At 37.1% G+C, this 22,167-nt stretch overlaps 1 protein-coding gene across 1 annotated transcript in view; it reads right to left on the bottom strand.

Moving 5' to 3' along the window:
* fat1b (FAT atypical cadherin 1b) overlaps positions 1-21,960 on the bottom strand; it is a 42,104-nt gene extending 20,144 nt beyond the window's left edge. The window contains exons 1-11 of the mRNA XM_052089115.1: positions 18,711-21,960; positions 16,930-17,244; positions 15,971-16,032; positions 15,514-15,828; positions 14,862-15,072; positions 14,120-14,185; positions 13,738-13,877; positions 10,966-11,241; positions 10,444-10,654; positions 4,879-8,937; positions 4,016-4,212 (exon numbers count right to left, since the gene is read on the bottom strand). Of these exons, the coding sequence (XP_051945075.1) occupies positions 4,016-4,212; positions 4,879-8,937; positions 10,444-10,654; positions 10,966-11,241; positions 13,738-13,877; positions 14,120-14,185; positions 14,862-15,072; positions 15,514-15,828; positions 15,971-16,032; positions 16,930-17,244; positions 18,711-21,960 (9,102 nt within the window). The remainder of the gene's footprint in view (positions 1-4,015; positions 4,213-4,878; positions 8,938-10,443; positions 10,655-10,965; positions 11,242-13,737; positions 13,878-14,119; positions 14,186-14,861; positions 15,073-15,513; positions 15,829-15,970; positions 16,033-16,929; positions 17,245-18,710) is intronic.
* Between the last annotated feature and the right edge of the window lie 207 nt (positions 21,961-22,167).

Raw genomic sequence — 22,167 nt, forward strand, 5'->3', positions numbered from 1 at the left:
ACCTAATAAAGTGGCCGGTGAGTGTATTTACAATTGTATTTATGATAGAATTTGTATTTGTATTTTTCCACCTGTTGTTGTAGAGTGATTTTTAAGTCACTGCAAAAGAGGGTGGTGAAAGAAGTTGGAGAAAGTATTTAAATATTTTTGTTTCTTTAAAGTGTAATTTGAATTTTGAAATATTTTTGGCGTAATTGTTTTCGTGTTTCAATCATTTGGAATTGGAATTTTTCTAAATAAAAATCGACCAGTAGAAGTGAAGTTTGTACTGATATAATCACTGTTAATACTAGCCATGATTTGTGTGTCAGTAGATGAAATATAATATAATTAACAGAGTGTACATCCAACTCATGATGAGAACCACATTTTCTGGGACTGGCACATGAAATACTAAAAAAACAGAAGTATTTGTATCTGTATCTGTTACTAAGACCAAATTATCTGTATTGTTTTTGTATTCGGATAGAATCGGATGTTTGTAGCTTGAATCAGAAGTGTCTCAAAACTAATTTTAAAATATAACTCTCTTACATTTAACGTTTCTGTATATAAAATCCATCCATCCATCGTCAACCGCTTATCCTGTGTACAGGGTCAATATAAATATCTAATTGTGGAAGTAGAACAATGTTATTCTGGAGGATCGAGGTGTAATGCAATTGTGAAATATCAAGCACACATGTTGTAGTAGATATTAAATACAAATACACACATTAAAAGAAATGAGAAAAAAAGAATGAAGCCTTCAAACAGGTAAAAGCATAAGCGTAAATCTACATCAGAAAGTTTTATGATAGGCAACATTCTAGGCTTATTTTGTGTGCACGTATTTTAACATAATGTGGAGGACATAATTATTTCATTAAATTACATCTGCAGAATTAGCAAAATGCAGTGAAATAAATAGCAAAAGCGAGCCTCTATACATTTCCAGAATAGAAAGGCATAAAAATTGCTTCTTGGTTTGGTTTTTCCGCAATCCTCCATGTGCAGGAGTATTCTGAATAGATTTACATGTATTTAAACATTTATGGAGCATTTAAACTGTTTGCGAATAAATATTAAACCATGCAATTACTACCATAAATATTGATGTGGATATAAATGTGGTCAAGAGACAGACAAACGAGTTCTGCTCTAAAATCATCACTTGTCTGTTCAGGAATTCAAAGAGTTGGGGTACTCGAGTTTGGACTCAGAATCGAGTCCGAATCACAAGTCCAATTTTAATGGACTCGGATGCAATTTTACTCTACTAGAGCCTTTTGGACTTGGAATATTTTTCCAGAGTCCGGCCGAGTCTATGTATCTATGTATCGGGGACATTTAAAATAATACGACGGATGAAATAGACCATGATGGAAATTGTACAACTCAGTCATCACATAATTGCAGCACAACCTCTGTGTTACCTGTAAAGCTGGTACTTGCTTTTCAATAGCAAAACATCAGAAAATACAATGAAGAACACAAGAGGAAAAGTCTCTATTCACCTATTATCCATACTAAATATAATCTGGAAAGAACAAAACGTCAGCCCAAGGTGAGTTTGATCTTGACTTTAGGGAAGTAGGCTACACCTGGACACACCAGGAGGACTGAAAGGTGTGAAGTGTAAAGTAAGTAAATAAATATTTTTTGAATGGTATCTGATCTTTTCTGTTTTAATTTTATGTTGTTGTATTTCATTTTATGGCCATTATTAAATGTTTTAATATTACAATTTATTAAATGTATTAAACACATTAAATGTATTTCACCCATAATTTTAGATAAAACTAAACTAAATTGAGTGGACAAATTGAAAATGAATTAGAAATAAAAACAAAATTAAAATCCCAAATAATAATAACTCTGGTTGTAATTACTAACGCAGCTTTCACTTTCTTTGGTGTATGTTTTAGTGGAGGGGAAAAGTAACAAATAATTTAAATGACAACAGAACGCAATAAGAAGTGTGTTGAAGGACAGTTTTGTCTTCATACACCTAAGGCTTATGCTTTCATTGTGAAACCACTTTGAAATGTGTTCAGCAGGATACTAATCATTTGTTTTTTGCATTTATATTGACAAACTGTTTTTCTTAGTTGTGACAGTTAAAATAAGCTTTAAATATTGTTGTTGAGTTAATGGTTATAATTTTAATAAACCCCAACGAGAGTGAGAACCACATTATAGCGACCACAAGGAGGTTACCCCATGTGACTCTACCCTCCCTAGCAACCGGCCAATTTGGTTGCTTAGGAAACCTGACTGGATCACTCAGTACGCCCTGAGTTCGAATTTGCGAATCCAGGGTAGCAGTCAGCATCTTTACTCGCTGAGCTACCCAGGCCCCATTAAATCAGGTTCTTGAACATATTCACTCGGACTCGACTCAGACTCTGCCTGTTATGGACTTGGACACGAGTCAGACTAGGTCCCTTTTGGACTTGGACTCGACTTGGACTCGATTGTTTAAAGACTCGGACTTGACTCGGACTCGACTAAGGTGGACTCGAACCCAACACTAGGAATTTAACATCACGCTCAGGTTGGTTTATGAATCCTTACGTGTGAATTATGTGAAACATTTGTGATAACAGGCATTTCAAGAAGTGGAAAATGTGTATGATAAAGGTACCTTAGTTAATGTTACTCTTGACAAGATTAGATTTCTGAGACACGCACAGTTAACGATGACTGAAACGGATTAGAGACCACGGCCGTCCTATGAACTTGAAATCACACTATGCGCATTATCATTCATAAGGTTTACACTGTAGTAATATTGGCTTCACTGACTCATCATTGCTTTGTAATTCAATATGCTTATTTAAAATATAGCTTAATACCTTTGCTCGTTGAATGATCAGTCTTTCTAATATTTATTTTATTATTTGGACGAATTCGTTATTCATTTTGAAGTCATTATTTGAGCCTTTCCGAATAAGCTATTCGGCTTCAGGCACATCCCTAGAATTGATCTACAGAACAGAAATATTCTTCTAAAAATCTTCATTTGTGTTCTGCTGAGGAAAGACTATAGTTATACACATGGTCTGAGGGTTAAATATGAGACAATTTTCATTTTTGGGTGAACTATTCCTTTAATTCTCCATATTTCTGTTCTTCTAATTCATTGCAGTCCATTCAGTCCATTTTACACCGCCAACTTATTATGAATGTGCATTCATTCTTTATAGTATCACTAGTTCTTGAGCGAATTGACTATATAATAGGACACAGATGGTGCAATAATCGCACTCGATCCAGCCCAATAGTGCTTTGCATGTGTAATTTCGTGAAAACCCACTTATGCCTAGACTTAGTGCATGCTTGCTTGAAAATACCAAAACTTCATGGCCATGCCCTCTGACTTTACATGTATGACTTCAGGCATTCTGCTGTGGTTAGTGCAAGTGCTCTTAAAATAGGGCAAATTGTGTGAAAAATAATAAACCTTCTTATGCATTAAACCTTATCTGGTCAAATATATATTCAAAAAACCTTAACTTGTTGAATATATAGGCTGCAAAAAGCTTAATTTGTAAATATTTAAGTATGTATTGCATTCTGAACTATCAACTGTTTAATTGGTTATTGAACTTTTTCACCATTTAAGTTATCATATTGCCTAAATCTACTATCAACTGATCTCTAATCCAAAGTATGTACTGCATTTGATAAAGGATGACCTTCTTGTCAGGTAAAACAGTACTGCCCAAGGAATTATAAGATATAACAATGCCCAGTGGATGCACAATTCAGAATCTTGCCAGAAATAGTAGGTCATCCAGGTATTTCTCGCTTTCTCTTTAATGAATCCTGAGGATTCGGACATACTACTCCACTGTCATACTGTTTTTGGGATAATATAAAGTAGGGAAGTGTGGATATTCTAATACAGCATGTGTTTTCTAACAATTTGTAAAATTGCAAAGTTCTCTAACTCTTTTCAGAGTACAAAGTTCTGACACAGTTAACACAGTTCATAGTACAGAGCAAGGGCAAATGAATATATGCATCTTACCATGTCAAAAACAGGACTGTTGTCATTTGCATCAAGGACAGTAATCTCTATGGCAGCTTTTGTCACAAAGATTCCATCGGTGGCTGTGATGTTTAAAAGATAGAAATCGCTCTCCTCCCTGTCCAGAGTTTTCCTGACAACGACTGCCCAGACACCATCTGTATACTTCACATCAAACAGGCCCTGAGGGTCTCCACCTGAATACATAAAAATTTAAAACTTCAGCCTAATCAGAAATATGGACATATTTAATAGGTAGATTAGCAGTCTAATCATTATGCATTTAATGTCATTCAAAACAGCTTGGGGATTCATTGTAATTTCTAGCTGCATACAAGATACTAATCAGACATTGTAATAAAACTGAGGAAAATCACAATATGTTCTGAATATCTCTAATCAGTGTCAGTAATACAAAATACTCATATACATATCATAGATTATTCATAACATTCAGCAACTGAGCTTGTGTCATAAGCTCTGTAATTTCTTTACTGACTTTTCCGAAAGGTTAATACACACCTTACAAAATTAATTTCATTGCCGTGATTAAAGGCTAAAACCTTTCTTTAAATGGATAGTTCACCCAGTCTGTTTCTCATTCAAAGCTTTTGTATGGCTTTAAAAGACTGAGAATATAGTGCACAAGGCGTTTGGTACTTTTTTGTTATTTTTGGGGCTTGATAGCCACTGGTCATCATCCGTATTCCTTATGTGTCTCACAGAAGAAGAAGAAATCATACAGGTTTCAAATATAATGAGGTTTAAGAATACAGTATGATGAATTTAAATTTTTTGGGAAACTATCCATTTAATAATTATATTTCTCAGGTTTCATTTACGGTGTTGTATTGACAGTGTACCTGTGATAAAGCAGCTGAACCTCCTGTTGACCTCCTCACTATCAGAGTCAGTGGAGCTTAGAACTGTTACAACAGTTCCTGGTGTTGATTCATCTTCTCGCACAGTGCCTTTAAATAATGCTTCAGTAAATAATGAAGGGTTGTCATTTGTGTCCACAACTGTCACTTCAACGACAGTAGTGCCTGTCATCTGTAGCCCCTGGGCTCTGTCTGTGGCCACCACTCTGATTCTGTATCGGTCTCTCTTTTCTCTATCAATCTCTTTATGAGTGGTTATCCAGCCTGTTTCACTGTCCACTGCAAACATCTCTAGAATGTCAGGGTTCTCCTGATTTTCATGCAGACTATAAGTGACCTGACCGTTCAGCCAAGAATCCAAATCTGTGGCCCTGAGCTGCACTACAGAAGTCCCTTTTGGTAGGTTTTCAACAATATAAGACTGGTAGGGGAAGGACTCAAATTGAGGGCTGTTGTCATTGACATCCTTGAGCCAAATACTCAAATCCATAGTTGAGACCATTTCCATCCCATTTTCAACATGCTGGACCTGTACTGTGAGCTGATAACTTTTGGTATTTTCATAATCAAGCCGTTTGGTGAGTCTAAGCTTTCCAGTGTTGCTGTCAATGGCAAAGACATCATCTTTGTTACTCTCTGGGGTGTTCCCCGCAACAAGACTATAGATTACAGACTGCTCATCCATGGCTTGGAATATATCAATCTCATTTCCTACAGGCAGGTCTTCAGAAAGTTCAAGCCCAAGCAATGGTTCAGCAAGCTTTGGGATTGATGTTCCTGCAAGAAGTATTCTAATTGAAACAGGAATAATAGATTGCTTTGGAGGGTTACCAGAATCTTTAGCCTTCACAAAGAAGGAATACAGGCCATTTTCCAGACCATTTAGACTTTCCTTTGTGACAATCACACCACTAAGGAAGTCAATTTCAAAGTGCCTTATATCAGAGTCGATAGTATAAATTATATCAGCATTACTGCCCTCGTCTTCATCTACTGCTGATATTTTGATTACTGTTGTGCCTTTGAGAGCATCTCCAGGCACAGTAGATTTATATTCTGAAAGTGTGAACATGGGTGAATTATCATTCACATCAGACAGATTTACAACAATAGTGCAAAATCCCAATTTGCCACCACCATCTTTAGCCATTAAATTGATGTAGATTGTTTCTTCTCCTCGATTTTCTCGGTCAAAGCTCTCAGCAGTGTGAATCTGCCCATCAGCATTGATGGTAAATTTATCTCTAGCAATATCATTTACAATGATGAATGTCAACTGGCCATACATCCCCAGGTCCTCGTCAATGGCTGTTACTTGTATAACCAATGTACCAATTGGAGAGTTCTCCTCAAGTTCTACAAGATACTCATCTTGAGTAAATGATGGGCCATGGTTATTCTCACCCATTACATAGATGTTTGCCTTCGCATTACCTCTGAAAACACCATCAGTAACGGACAAAATTAAGCTATAAAAGGGCTCGAGAGACTGTTGGCTAAAGTTTGCAATCACAATTACTCCACTTGCTGCATCAATGGCAAAGATGTTGTTGTCATTTCCAGACAAAATTGAATACTCAAGAGAACTTGTTCCAGGGCTGTCAGCATCATATGCTTTAACACAAGTCACAAACTGTCCTCGAGGAGAAATCTCATGCATGGTGGCAATATAAAGATGTTGTGTAAATACAGGTGGATTGTCATTAAGATCAGTTACATATATGGTCACTTGGACCTCAGAAGACATTTGAAATGGTCCTCCGTCAACAGCTTTTACAATCAGATCATGCCGTGATTGAGATTCATGGTCCAACAGCCCTTCAGTCCAAATGACTCCACTTTCCCCATTTATTCTGAAGTGATCTGAGACAGTTCCACCCTTTTCATACAACTGATAAAACACTATTGCATTGCTTCCTGAGTCAGAATCCATGGCTACCACTTGTAAAACAGAAGTTCCAATTACAACAGACTCAGAGACACTAATGTTGTATGACCTTGCTTCAAATTTGGGTGCGTTGTCATTGACATCTTCCAAAATAATATCTACAAAAACATCAGAGTTAGCCCCTGTTAGAGAGTCTGTAGCCTGGATGCTCAATCGATATGCAGGATGAGCATCATAATCCAACGGCTGGATGACTTTGATGACTCCTGAATTGAAGTTAATTGAGAACTGATTGAAAGGGTTTCCCCCACAAATGCTGTACACTGTTCGAGGTCCTGCTGACCCATTGGCCACAACCTGCAGTATGGAAGTATGTATTTGAACATTCTCTGGGATTTCGATCTTATAAAAAGGTCTTTCAAACACTGGCATGGCTCTATTCACGACTGAAATAAAGACCTCTGCTTTTGAGAACAGAGGTGGGTCGCCGCCATCTTTTGCAGTAATGTTGAGGACAAACTTGCCGACACTTTCTGGCTCAAGAGGTTTTTTAATGGATATTTCTCCTGAGGGGTTCACCTGAAAATATTTATCATGCCTGTTTAAATAGTATGTAACCTCTGCATTTCTGCCAATATCTTTGTCCACAGCAGTCACCTTCCAGAAACCCGAACCTACTGTTTTGTCGATCTGCAGAATAGCACTGTAGGGCTGGTCTAAAAACACAGGAGCATTATCATTTACATCTTCAATGTGTACTCTCACAAGCCCCTGAGCAGTTCCATTCAACTTTGGCTCTTTTGCAACCTCCACAAAGATGTCAAACAAATCCTGCTCCTCACGATCAAATGGGACACCTGTGGAGAAAAGCACTCCAGATGTGCGTCCTATTTCAAAACGGCTATTAGGGTTGAGAATGGAGTAAAACAAAGGTTCATTGATTCTATTTCCAACTACAGAAATGATTGCCAGGGTTTTCCTCTCCGATGAGTTTTCCTGCACATAAGCTGTGAAGATTTCCTGGGTGAACCTCAGATTGTCCTCTTTTTTATCTTTAAAAGTGACTTTCACAGTAGCAGAGCCAGTAAATCTCCCATCATAAACTTTGGCTATCAGCATGTACCTAGTGCGAAGCTGTGTAGCATTTTGCACAAAAATATCACCTGAAATTGGATCAATCAGGAATTTGTTTCCTATGTTGCCATCTACAAGTGCAAAGCGTAGTTTGGTGTCTGGCAATGAGTCATCATCTGTAGCCTTTACTGTTGTCACTCTCACTCCTTTGTAGGTTGGAAGGAAAACGGTTGTATCATATAAATCCTGACTGAATTTTGGTGCACAGTCATTGATATTAATGACATGGATAGTCACATTGGCAGTGTTTTTTGAGAATAAACATGGGGTGCCAGTGTCATGAACTTGTACTCTGAAGTTAAACACCTTTCTCTGCTCATAATCCAGGCTGCTGAGGCTCTGAATAGCTCCGGTCCCTGAATCAATGGAAAAAAAATTATGAGCAAATGGCTCCATGATCTCATAGACAAGTCTGCCATTTTTTGACCTATCAGCATCTGTTGCATGTACTACAAGTGGAGCATTCAGAGAGGTCAGAACCACACCCCCAACAGTGGCTGACTCGCTGATAAAGCCAGAGAATTTATGTTGAGTAAAAACAGGAGCATTGTCATTTTCATCCTTTAGTTGAATGTTTACTGTGACACTGCTTGACATTTCAGCCATGTCTGTACCTTGTACGATCAGTTCATATGACGAAACGCTTTCAAAGTCCAGCTTTTTCTTTGTAACGACAGCACCAGAGTTTGGATTGAGGTCAAATGCACCATTCACATTTCCTTCTTTGATTTGATAGAAGACGGTTGATTGACTGGAGGCTGAGACTAGAGTTACAAAACTCCCAATAGGGACAGATTCACTGACCTCAAATGATATTGAATTGAAGGGGAATTTTGGCTTGGTATTATCCGAGATTGTAACTGTGATCTGGACAGATGTAACCACACTGAGAGGAAGTTTCCCTTTATCTGACGCTTTTACCACCAGCTCATATTGGTCTATGTTTTCACGATCAAGTTCCTTTGCAACTGTTACAATGCCCAAAGACTGGTCAATGTTGAAGGAACTTCCATGATTTCCTATACCATCAGAGAGAAGGAAAATACACATTAAGAAATTGAGATAAATATGATATATTCAAAGCACAATTGTCTCACTGGCAATTGCTGTAATATGATGCTGCTGACTTAGATACATACAGTTAATCCACTCTTCAAATATCTCATTCAACAAGACAAAATCACCGAAACTTTTCTGACAAATAAAGAAGCCCATGCAGTCCCCACACAGCTGTAGCAACATTTTAGTCATTGGTAAAATTTGGTACCATTCTATATGATTTTGAGTTCCCGTTTGTTTAAGGCTTTACAAATGGGTATTATTTCTGCAATTTTGTTTTTAATTCACAGGAACTTTTGTGAATTCAGAGAAATATTAAAGAGGATTTTTTTTAATAAAGTATATCTGAATTTACCTAAATATTCATTAGTGGTCTGCAACCCACTAGATTGAACTTAAAGGTGCGTTATGTATTTTTTTGCTTACTAAAATTTTTTTACTCATAAAGACATGAATAGCTTTTTTCAGAAATATGTTGAAAATGATGTACTCTTACATGAGTTGAATACTCCAGTCATATCAGAAACCCAATAAAAGTTGTTTACACTGAGCAAGTCGCCCCCTCGTGGGTGCTGCCATGTTACCTGACACTGTGTCATGCAATTTACTGAATTATTACAAATAATGATTTAATTTATAAAGCAGTTTCAGCCCAGGGCTCAAACTTCAATGTAAACAAAACAAGCAAACCAATGAAAAAACAAACACTACACACTACAAACAACAATGGTACCCAAGTCAAAAGGTTTAGTTCAGAGTCATGGCATGGATTAGCAGGAGTGTGATCCACTAGACATTCTAAAAAGAATGAGTGCAATTGAAAAGACAAATTTCTAAATAATAGGGATTCATGTAACAAACCGCTTGTACCTGCAGCTCTCAGGCAAGGATCATGGATAAACGGTGAGACAACAAATGCCAATTGCGAGTATATGGCTACAGCTGAGAGAGAGCTGGTATTTCGGGCCTGCACGGTCACAGTACAGCGCTCAACATTGCAAGGAATTTGGATTTGGATTTGGATTTGGCTTTGGATTAAAACCAAGAATGTCCATAATAGGGATTTTTGTGGTAAGAGAAGGAGAAAACACAGACTAAAAGTAACAAAACAGAAGATAAACAAACATCTTTGGTGTGAAACGGCAGCAAACAAACTTCCAGTATCCAGGACAATGGTTGTCAGTATAAAATCCAAAACCACATGTACAACTGGGACCGATGGGATGAGTAAGAGTCAGCTATAATCTTACTTAGCGCACCTTTAAAGGATTGCCAATTTGTTTTTTTAATGATTATTTAATTTGTAATTAAATCAAGTGTTTTAGACATACATTTATTCACGTAATATTCAAGTACATCAATGAATGCCCGCTATTTTGAATAATATTTGACTTTTTGGTACTCTTCTAAAGTTTTTCATTAACAATTAGACTTCTCCTTCACAGTGGTAGTAGACTGTCTTGTACCTGAATCTATGCTGTAGTGGATTTCAGCATTTAGTCCTTTGTCTTTGTCCAGAGCAGTGAGCTGTAACACAGATGAACCAACAGCAGCTGTCTCCAACACACGAACGGTGTACTGAGGGCTGGTGAACCATGGTGCATTGTCATTATTGTCCTCCACATTGATAATCGCTCTCAAAACATTACTTTTCACAGGGAAACCTTGATCCCTAACCTGGAACAATATGACATTAAAACCAGCAGTTAAATATTTATGTGATGTTACTTGCACTGAAGGGACTGAACATTATATTGTTATGCAAGCCATAAAAGATCAGAGGCTGCTTTTTAGCCATTATGCCCCAAAGATCTGAAACTTTCTACCATTTGAAATTAGACAGGTTAATATAACATTTAAAAAGTAACTAAAACACGTTTTTTTAATTAGCTTTTGAGTAAAATATGTATCCAAAAAGTCACAATTTTATTGTTTTTGTTTACCATTCCCACTACTTTTATGAATGACAATAAAATACATGGTCTTACCATTACAGTGAGGATATGTCTGTGCATAGTTTCATGGTCCAGTTCTTCTGTGGTGTACAAAAAGCCTGTCCCAGGGTCAAGACGAAACTTCTTCAGACTGAAATGGTCTGTGCTGCTCAACAGTGTGTAGGACAATTTATTCTTCTTATCTCTGTCTGTTGCATTTATTTCCAGTATCTTCATCCCAGGCAGGGTCTCCTCTGGAATACTTATCTCATAGTGGTTTTGGTCAAATTGAGGTCGATGTTCATTTGTGTCTATAACTTGAATTGTGACCTGTTTAATAAAGAAGAAAGCACATATATGATTATTTAACAATTCAATTAACCATAGTAACCATAGAGAAATCCAGGTGCTTCTGAATTAATTTAATTTAATTTTCTTTACATTTTTATACTTGGAATTGAATTCTAAAGTCATGTTTTCTATAGGCCATCTCTCAAGGAGGTATTTCAGAATTTGCACAGGTACCATTTAAATCCATAATTTTAATAGATATAAATTACATTAGACTCATGCTATTGGGTGATCCATTTTTACTCAAGTAACAGGAATGTAAGCAAAAAAACATTTTGTTGTTTGTTTGAGTTTTTGCTCTAATCAGCATTGACCATATCAAGCAACAACCAACAGTACATTTTAATTGGACACTTGAGCTAAATTTTGAATTTAGGAGGAGCTGGGTATGCATGGCCCACACAATTCTGAGCTTGGCCCACCTTGGCAACCACACCCTCACATGTCCCATCTTACATCTTCTGGCCTAGTCAAAAATCCAGCTCGACCAGTGTTGGGGAGTAAATAATGACGCTACTAATTATAAACATTTTTAGAAGCAAGAAATTCCCTCAGCTTTTTTCAAAACAGTGTAGCATTTTCATTATCAAGCAGCTTATTCCAATGAGTAGCGATGCAGCTTTACAAAACAGTTAATTTGTAATGTGCACTCAGCATTGAAGCCAAGGGAGTAATCAAACACGCTTACCTAAGGCACCAGTTCCACCTTTACGTAAAAAAACCTGCATGCAGCTCCATAACTAGAGCAGAATGCTGGTGTCTTGAGGCACGTTTTTAATAGTTGTAGAGTCTTTTTAGCTTGACATGGCGAGTCTTCGTGAGACGCTGAAGAATATGTCGGCTCATTTTTACACAGGAAAACAATTAAAAAATAGTGCACACTGATGAAAAAAAGCATTCGGTGTGAACAGTCCCTAGTCATCCCCTTTATCTGTAGTGTTTGGAAATAAAATCACATAAACGAATCGGCTCGTTCATACGGTTCACCTAAATGGACTACTTTCAAATAAATGTTTCACTTTACTTGAATCCAAGCTGATACACTTGAGTCACTGCACAGAAATTGTAAGTCACAGTGTTATTGTTAAAGTTAAATAGTGTGTTAATTCCTACTGTATAACATTTTATTTTTGACTTAGAATATTTTATATAAAATAAAAATTTTCGTTTCTTTTATTTTTGTAAAGTTTAAGTTTATATTCAGTATAAATGTATATGTTCATTTAATTTTGATAGCCTTATTGTTTGAAATGTCACCCTAATTGGGATCTTAAGTTTGTGTGTTCTGAATATGCCCAACAAAGCCAACATGCAGGTACTATGCTAGCAATAAATCTGAAGAAAAAAAATTATTGTGAATTAAATTGTTTTGAGTTGCCAGCCAAATGTGGATTCTAAAATACCCTTTGTCTTTTTTCTCTAAATCTGAGCATAGTTGAACCAATCTCGTCTCTCAAAGGACAGATATTGTTATAAAAGACCCTATTCAGATTAACAGATTACCGAGCAACAACCTCTGTGAAATACAAATGTCTTCTGCATTGCTGTGTTGTGCCTGGTTAGGACACCAGCAATTATTATTTGAACTAATAAACAAATGTATGGATATTCATGGTTATTTTCATGATACACACAGACCCAGAAACTGCCCATAAGTAAGGAGCCCATTATGATGTGACAAACTATACTGGGTGCAATCTCCCAGAGGGCATGCTCTCTGCCACGGGAGAAATACAGCTCTCTTTTAAAACATTACTCCCTCTCAAATCACTCTTTGCCTCTGGGTCTGCCAACACTGATGGATGAGTCTCGCATTGTGACCTGATAAGGCTGTCTGGCTTGGCTGATACATGCAGGGATCGCCCAAGGAGAGGTATGTTCACACCATGAGAAAAGGACAAAGGCATTAGAAAGACAGCAGAGAGCTTGACTCCAGCCCGGTGTGTGCAATAGTATCACAGTATGCAGGTGCCAGTGCACATTCCAAAAAGTTGAGTTATAATTTTTTTTACAAAAAAATAGAAGATGTTCTATTGAGACTGAATCTTTTCATATGGAATAGCAGAGTTGAAAGACAAAATAGTGAAAGGGATAGCAGTAAAACTCAAATAATATTTTTAAGTAGTGAGATGAAATGGTTAAAATCTCAAGCATTTATAAAAACAAAATTGAAAATAATAAAAAAACAAGCTGATGCGTTCACTTTCTGAAGAACGTGAACCTAACAATCATTGTATGGCATGAATTCGTGTTCTTTTTAAACGGTCTGTAATTTAAGAGATGACGGAATGGATATACAATACCTAGCATCGAAGCAACAAAACAATTATCCTGTCACAAATCAGATTCAGGTGTATACAGTCTTTGTCAAGGCAAAGATGTGCATCTTTTTACTCATCTCTCCATCCATTGTTCAACTGATCCAATTTTATAAATGCATGGGCAATTTCTTGGTAAGTGCCATTAAAAAAACACCTGAGTGCTGATGGATCTTGTTCCATCTGTTGCTTCAACTGTGAGGTTGTAATTTGACTGCCGTTCAGCATCTAGATCTCCAGCGATGATGATTGTGCCACTAGCCTTCTCCACATCAAACCAGCTGTAAGTGTTTCCACCTGTTAGCACCAACATGGACAGCAACCGCATATTAAACATATGATTTTGGGTTCAGGTGGAATGCATCAGTTTGCATCAGTATTTGCATCAGTTATTAAAGTAGAAAACATGAGTGAAACAAAATCATTATTATTTTGACAGAACTCTTGCACAGAAAATAGATTTAAAGCACTCTAAGACAGAAAATAATGAAAGAGTTCACTGCTTAAAAATGGTGATATTACTATTTAGCAGCAGATACCTGCTGTACAGTTCAGGTCACAAGCCATCTGTAGGATGTGAAACATCTCTTTAGCGTATATGTCTCCTTGTGAATTAAGCAAGCAAGAGGAAAGAAAGCAGTCAAGTCAGAAAGGAGACAAGAATAGAAGATAGAAAAGATATATCAGTTGCATGAAAGCTGATTAGGGCAAAATCAAGATCAGCTTATTGAAGATAAACTGTTAAAGGATTATTGATAAAAGAGCTAAAGCATCTAGAAAAAAGATCAATTCTATATTAGTAATTCCTTCTTTAAGACTGATGGTGGTGTAAACTGATGGCTTCAGATCAGTAGTCCTAAATTGGTTTGGACATACTTTGGTGACCCAACACAGAACCAAATTAGTTCATTGTACTGTACAAAAGTAAACAGACATTTTTTTAAATAATTTTTTTTAAATGGCTTAAAATCCCCATGTATGCAAAAAAATAAATACATAAATAAATAGGCTGGAAAAAAAAGACCATATTTTGCAAATATATAAACAACAAAAGAGGTGTGATTTACGAGTATAGCACATGGAAAAAACACTGAGTTAAATATTGTTTTCGTATTAGCCTTATTGCCAAGGGGCAGATAACTATGTAAAGTTTGATTGGACATTGGGTGTCAACAACAAAAGATATGGCAAGCGTTTTCTCAGCAACCCTATCAGAACAGACCTGTGACCAACTTCTGGGTCATTGTTCAACAGTTAAAAACCACTGCTTTAGATTGTTACCTTTGATTGTAAACCATACAGGTGAGTCAAGAGGCTGAGTGCTGATGACTCCCACCATATGGGCCACAGGATCACTCTCCATCACGGAGAATGAGAGCGAAATCTCCTCAAACAACAGTGGTTGTTTAGGCAGATTAGGCTTTGGAATCCACTCAATGTGCAACCGACAGATGGACAACTTCGAAGGCTGCCCGTTGTCTGACGCTTTAATCTGCAAGAGAACAGTGGGAGAGTTTTCTCTTGTATATTCACCTTGGTGTACTAGCCTTTTTAAGTAATTTAGAGTTCCATAGGGTAAAATAAGTTGTACATTTGTGCGACATGAGGGTGAGCAGATGAAAACAGAATTTTAATTGTAAACTTAAAGGCAAATGACCTGCGGAAGGTGCAATGATAAATTTAGAAGTAAATGGGTGACTACTGCCACACCAAGTGTTTTTAGACAAACAACTTTTATATAAAATTTGTACTTAATCTTAATTATCAAAGACATAAACATATATATTTTGTGGAAGTTGCATTCACATACACATAAGAATGGAAATGGTGCTTTAATGTACTAGCAATTGCTGACTGCAGAGGCTTACTTTTGAATGCACCTCCAGTGATTTCACTAGCACCATTAGGAGACTGGGAATTTAAACAAACGTACCGTGAGAATATGATACTGGCCTGCTGAAAAGGCTTCTTTGGAGAACACAAATCCAGTTTTGGGCTCAATGAAGAATTTCCTGTGCTCTTCACCCTCCTCTATACTGTATGAGATATCAGACGAGGGGCTCTCATCTCTGTCAAAAGCAATCACTCGATAAATTGGCTCCCATTCGACTGCCTCTGGTCGTTCCACCAGCTTGATTTGAAATATCTTCTCCAGAAACTGGGGACTGTTGTCATTTTCATCCAACACTTTGACTATCACAAGAACTATGGTAGACTTGGGTGGATAACCATCATCCGAGACAGTGATCTGTTTGTGCAAAACAGACCTCATGCATGAGCGGTTGAGAAATATACCAAGTAAACAAAGCATGATGGAACATGAGTGTGGCATCAAATGTTCCATTTAAACATCAATATCTCTTGTTCATAAAAGATGCAGTGCAGCTTACTTCAAGAATATGCTCGGCTTGCTTTTCTCTGTCCAGTTTTCGTGATGTCGTTGTCACCAAACCTGTACATGACATTAACAATTGTGCAGTTCATTGTATTTCATCTTCTGATTGAAGAAACTTTAAAAATCAATAATAAAAAGATCCAAGCTATTCTCCTGAGGCAGGGTCAATCGTAGACAAAAAAGGAAACTTTTCAGTGTGCTTTTGATCTGTAACCTAGATTCTACATTTTGAAATCTCCTCCAATATTTCTTTATGTTGCATTCCTTCATGTATTAAAAATAAATGATTCACAGTTTGCGGGGGTTATAATAGTGGGGATTAAATGTTAAATTTGATTCAGTGTTTATATGTTGTGTTTTTTCTTTTGATGTCCATGAATCAATAAAAAAAGAAAGAAAAAAGAAAAGAAAAAAGATATAGTTAAAACAAAAAGGAAGATTCTGCCATCATTCCCTCACCCTCATGTTGTTCCAGACCCCTATGACATGCTTGCTACTATGGAATACAAAAGTAGATTTCAGGAAGAGTGTTAGCCTCAGTCACCATTTACTTTCACTGCATGGAAAAAGATGCAATAAATAAGAATGGTTACTGAGGCTAACGTGCTGCCTTACATCTGCTTTTGTGTTCCAGGGAAGAATTTATGTCAAATGGGTTTGGAATAACATCAGAGTGAGTAAACGATGACAAAATCTTTAATTTGTGAACTATCCCTTTAAGAAAGCTTTATCTCTATAGGTGTGTATACAGTATAATCAAGTGCAGGAGTCTGAAATGTTTTAAATACTCTTTATTAAAGATGATTTAAAGTATATTTAACCATTTATCCTCCTTTTGCTTAACAAACTTGAAAATAATTACTTTAGTAACAAATACAGAAAATATATCATATCAATAATATATCAATACCATAGGCAGGCATGTGGAAGTTTTGATGAGAAGGAGGAACTTACCTGTCTGAGAGTTTATGTCAAAAAATCCCTGTGGATTCCCACTGGTAATTTTGTAAAAGAGATTATTGCTTGATTTAGAGTCGAGGTCAAATGCTTGGATCTGGATGACAGACACATCTTTCGGAGAGTTCTCAGACACAGAAGGATAGTAAACAGGCTCTGTTGTCAGTGGCGCATTATCATTGACATCCTGAACCTCGATAAAGACTTCCACAAATGAAGAAAAAGGCACAATTCCCTGGTCTGTGGCATAGATGGTCAGCCAGTAGTGACTGGTGGATTCATGGTCCAGGATCTCTTGTGTTCTTATAATGCCTATGACAAATACAAGAAGGAACATGTTGCACTACATGTTAAGTACTAATACACAATTTAGACTTAAGACAGCTCCAGCAGTGCTGCCATAAAACCTTGTCACATGGTATTGAGAGTTTTGCATTGTAAACTTTGAAGTTCAGATTAGGACGAAGCAGAAACGAACCATACAAAATAGGAACAGGGACAGACTGGCATAATGGTAATAATATTCTTTTGAAAATAAAATTGTAATTAACAGAGTCAAAAAATATTATCCAGCAGGGATCAAAGAATTAATAACATTCTCATTTGCATATAAGATTAAATGTGTAAAATGGCAAACATTTTTATAAAATACTGAGAGAATAAGTGTGTGTGTGTGTGTGTGTGTGTGTGTGTGTGTGTGTGTGTGTGTGTGTGTGTGTGTGTGTGTGTGTGTCTGTGTGTAAGGGAAGATGAGGCAGCTCTTTTTGTTCCTCTGTCTCTCTGCAGTGTCTGTTTTCACACTGTGGGCTTTCTTCTAAAGGTAGCTGTGTGGCTTCTACAACTAGTAAAACTTGATAAGCTTTCTCCTCGGGATGAAAGTATCCTGCATATCCCTTTTTGTTTCTCCCTCTTTTTCTCTCCCTTTTATTTTCTCACTCTCCTTACGATACCACTATGGTACAAATAATCAAATGCAATCATTGTCATATGTCAATATAATATACTCAGGTGTTGTTGATGCATAATGTGTCCATGGACTTTTGTTTTTAATCTAAATCTAAATTTTAAGTTAAAATGTATAAGGGAAAGTATGTATCTTAAATATATGTGAAAGTATGTGTCTTAAATATATGTGAAAGTATGTGTCTTAAATATAAATATATAATTCTATAATAATAATAATAATAATTTTTTATATATATATATATATATATATATATATATATATATATATATATATATATATATATATATATAGTAAATGATATATAAATATAATTAATAATAATAACGATAGATAGATAGATAGATAGATAGATAGATAGATAGATAGATAGATAGATAGATAGATAGATAGATAGATAGATAGATAGATAGTGATAATATGTTGTATCATTCTTTAAGGGTTTACTGTAAATTGTTTTATTTCTTAAAGTGGTAGATCGAAAAAAATATTCTGTAATTATTTACTCAAACTCATGCTATTTCAAACCTGTATGAATTTCTTTCAACCATGAAGAACACAAAGCCAAAAGCAAGCCTTAGTCACCGTTCACTATCATAGTATGGAAAAGAGATACAATTAAAGTGAATGTTGAGTGAGGCTGCCATTTTTCTTAAAATCTCAGTTTGTGTTCCAAGGAAAGTCGTGCAGATTTGAAATGGCATGAGGGCAAGTAAATTATTATATAATTTTTGGGTGAACTATCTCTTTAACAATGACTGATGACTAATGAGTTCAAGAAATAAATAAGGATGTATAGGGAAATACAAATTACCGCTCTCTTCCTCAATCGTGAACACTCCAAGTCCTGAACCGTCTCGTATGGAATAGCGGATCTCTCCATCCCTGCCGATATCTTCATCATAAGCAGTAACTTTAATAACAGAAGACCCAACAGGGGCATCTTCACTCACAGCTCCCCAGTCCACAAAGAATGGGAAGGAAGGGTGGAATAAGTTCTCATTAACATCCACAATCTCCACTTGAATAAAGCAGAATGAGGATAAAGAGTTTGGCTTTCCTCTGTCTTTGGCCTTTGCTGTCAGATTGTATACTTGTGTTGTCTCAAAGTCAAGAGTCTGTGAGAGGTACACAGCTCCTGTCACTTTATCGACCTGAAAGCTTACATCTTCTCCATCTGTTAGGCTGTATCTCACCTGTCCAGACAGTCCAAGGTCAGGATCTTGAGCTTCTAGCCAGAAGACTAAGGTTCCAACTGGAATGTCCTCCCTCACTCGAACATGGTATTGTTTTGGTATAAATACAGGGGAATTGTCATTCACATCCTCCAAATTAATGTGCAACAACACTGTTGATACCTTTTTAGACTCATCAGTTGCTTTATCATAAGCAGCCACCTTCAAAACAAATGATGGGTTTGATTCTCGGTCTAATGGACTCTTAACAGTAACAAACCCTGTTTCTTCATGTATGATAAATTTGTCTGTTTTGGTCAGAAATGAGTACCTTACTATTCCATTGACCCCCAAATCTCTATCTCTTGCTTCAAGCTGAATGATGGCTGTTCCCACATCAGTGTCCTCACTTATATCTACTGAATACTCGTGCTGTAAGAACTCTGGGCTGTTGTCATTGGCATCCAAAATTGTAATGTCTAACATGTGAGATGAGGACTTCTGTGGGTAACCAAGGTCATAAACTGAAATGTTAAGAGTGTAGTGGTCTGTTGTTTCTCTATCAAGTGATTTGTAAACTTTCAACCACCCACTGTCAGATTCAATCGTGAAGCGACTATCAAAATCTCCCCCTGAGATCACAAAAACTAGTTTCCCATTGAAGCCAGAGTCTGAATCAACAGCCCTGAGGTGTGCTATGCTTGTCTCTACAGGAAGGTCCTCTTTAACTTCTATTAGAGTTGGAGTGGATTCTATAAAACTTGGAGTATTGCGGTTAACAGAATGGAAGTCTGCAAATTCATCGTCTGGTACTTTTTGAATGTGTAGTTTGGAGCCAAAATGCAGCAACCCTGCAAAGGTTCTCAAAACCCCAGTCTCTACACATTTGGAGTGGACATGTTTAAAAGCATTGACAACAGTTAGATTTAAATACATAGGAGTACTTGACTTTTCTCCATCACTGGCAGTTATTTGTAGGCTGTAAAAAGCATCACCATGCTTCAACTGCTTTTTGAGTGAAAGCATCCCAGAGCTGGAATCCATTTCAAAGAGATTCATGTTATTACCACTGTCAATTCTGTACTGCACTACACCTAGATCATCTGCGTCAATGGCAGACACCACTATTATTTGCTCACCGACTCCAAGAGATCTTGGCACGGTAACATCACAATCGATATTCTCAAACAGTGGCTCATTATCATTCAGGTTGGTGAGCGTGATTGAAACAACAGCCTCTGCCTCACGGCGGAAAGGGGACCCCCAGTCTGAGGCTCGAACCCTTAGAGAGAATTTACTCTGCATTGTTTCATAATCTAAATCTTCAGCAGTGCTTACAACACCAGTGAAGCAATCAACCACAAATGGTTGTTTGTTTGTATTGACAATACTGTAAGTCACATAGCCATTCTCTCCATCATCTCCATCAGTAGCACTTACTGTTATAATGCTAGTCCCTATTGGGACATGTTCATTGATACTGGCTTTATAATTAGACTGTTGAAACTTTGGCACATTGTTGTTCATGTCACTTACATTGACGATTACTTTCGCCGCAGCTCGTTTATCACTCGTAACAACCACAAATTCATACTGGCTGACACATTCGGCTTTTACAGGTGCAGAAGTGGTAATAAGCCCTGTGTTTGGGTTAATAACAAATGGATTCTCGTGTTGTTTCATCTTATACTGTAACTCATATTTAATCTTTGAATCTTTTGGTAAAGCTCTGACCATGATAACAGAGGAGTGAGGTGGGGCAAATTCACTAAGAGTAACTTTGTAGATGTGCATCTCAAATTTAGGTGTCTCCAGATATTCACTTGGCGATCTCACTCTGACAACTATCGCTGAGGAATACTTGGGAGGATTTCCCTTATCCTTAGCCTGCAGGGTCAGGTTGTATCCAAAACTGTAACCCTCCCAGTCCACTTCCTTTGTGGCCTTTATCTTGTATTCTTTGCTTCCAGGGCTCATACTGAAGGCCTTAAATTGCTTGAGCGGATCTCCAGCTACAATGCTCAAAAGGGCAATCTCGCCATTTAGCCCTTCGTCATTATCCTCCACAGTCACAAAAGCATAAGTGGGATCCTTGGTAGTGTTCCATGGAGTTAAAGGGACAGCTGTGATGACAGGTGCATGTTCATTGGCCTGCAGTATGTGCACCTTTAGCTTTGCCGTGCTACTGCTGCTGCTTCCATAGAGCTTCAAGCCTCTGTCCACAACCAACACATCAATCTCATATAGAGTCACCTCAGAGTAATCCAGCTTGCCAGTCAGCGTTATGACCCCGCTGGTAGGATGAATGGAAAACATGCCAGTCCACTCATCTTTGAAACTGAAATAGTACTCTCCATTGGTGCCTGTATCAGCATCTGTGGCAGAGACTCTGCCAATGCTTGTTCTAATGGCTGAGTTTTCAGGAACAAAAAAAGAATATGCAGTTGGTGAAAAAAGAGGTCTGAGATCATTTGTGTCCAGCACGTGTACTTTCACTTGCGTTTGCACCTCAGCACCTGTGTGTCTTTCGATAGCGTTTACAGTTAGTAGATAGTGGTCTTTTACTTCCCTATTAAGTGTGGCAGAATTCCCTCCTTTGGTCCTTATTCGCAGGAAACAGAAATTACCTAAAATGTACTTCTCAGCTTTGAATATATTCTCATGCTCCCCAGATTCTATCACATACCAAATATCCCAAGACTTATTCACCACAGAAATGCCCATTTTAGCTGGGCTTTCAACAAAGGTTTTTGGTGCTGAATTTTCATATATTTTCACATTGTAAAGTGAATGAGTAAACTGAAAAGGCAATGCGTATTGCACTTTCTGGGCACCTATGCAACTCCACAGAAACAGCACTAGGAGATGGTTAGTCCAGAATTTGCCCATTGTGACACATGTAATTACAGAGCCAACTGAAAAAAAGCAGAGCAACAGGTTGGAGGGTATGAATCAACGAAAATAAATATTAAAGTGAAATTAATTAGATAAAATGCAAATCATTAGATAATTAAATATAAAATTAATAACAAGGTCCTGCATTATTGTTACAGCAAGCAATCAATTATCATTGCACTGTTAGAGACGCACAAGTTT

The sequence above is a fragment of the Xyrauchen texanus genome, chromosome 23 (genome assembly GCF_025860055.1).
Source record: "Xyrauchen texanus isolate HMW12.3.18 chromosome 23, RBS_HiC_50CHRs, whole genome shotgun sequence".
NCBI lineage: Eukaryota > Metazoa > Chordata > Actinopteri > Cypriniformes > Catostomidae > Xyrauchen > Xyrauchen texanus.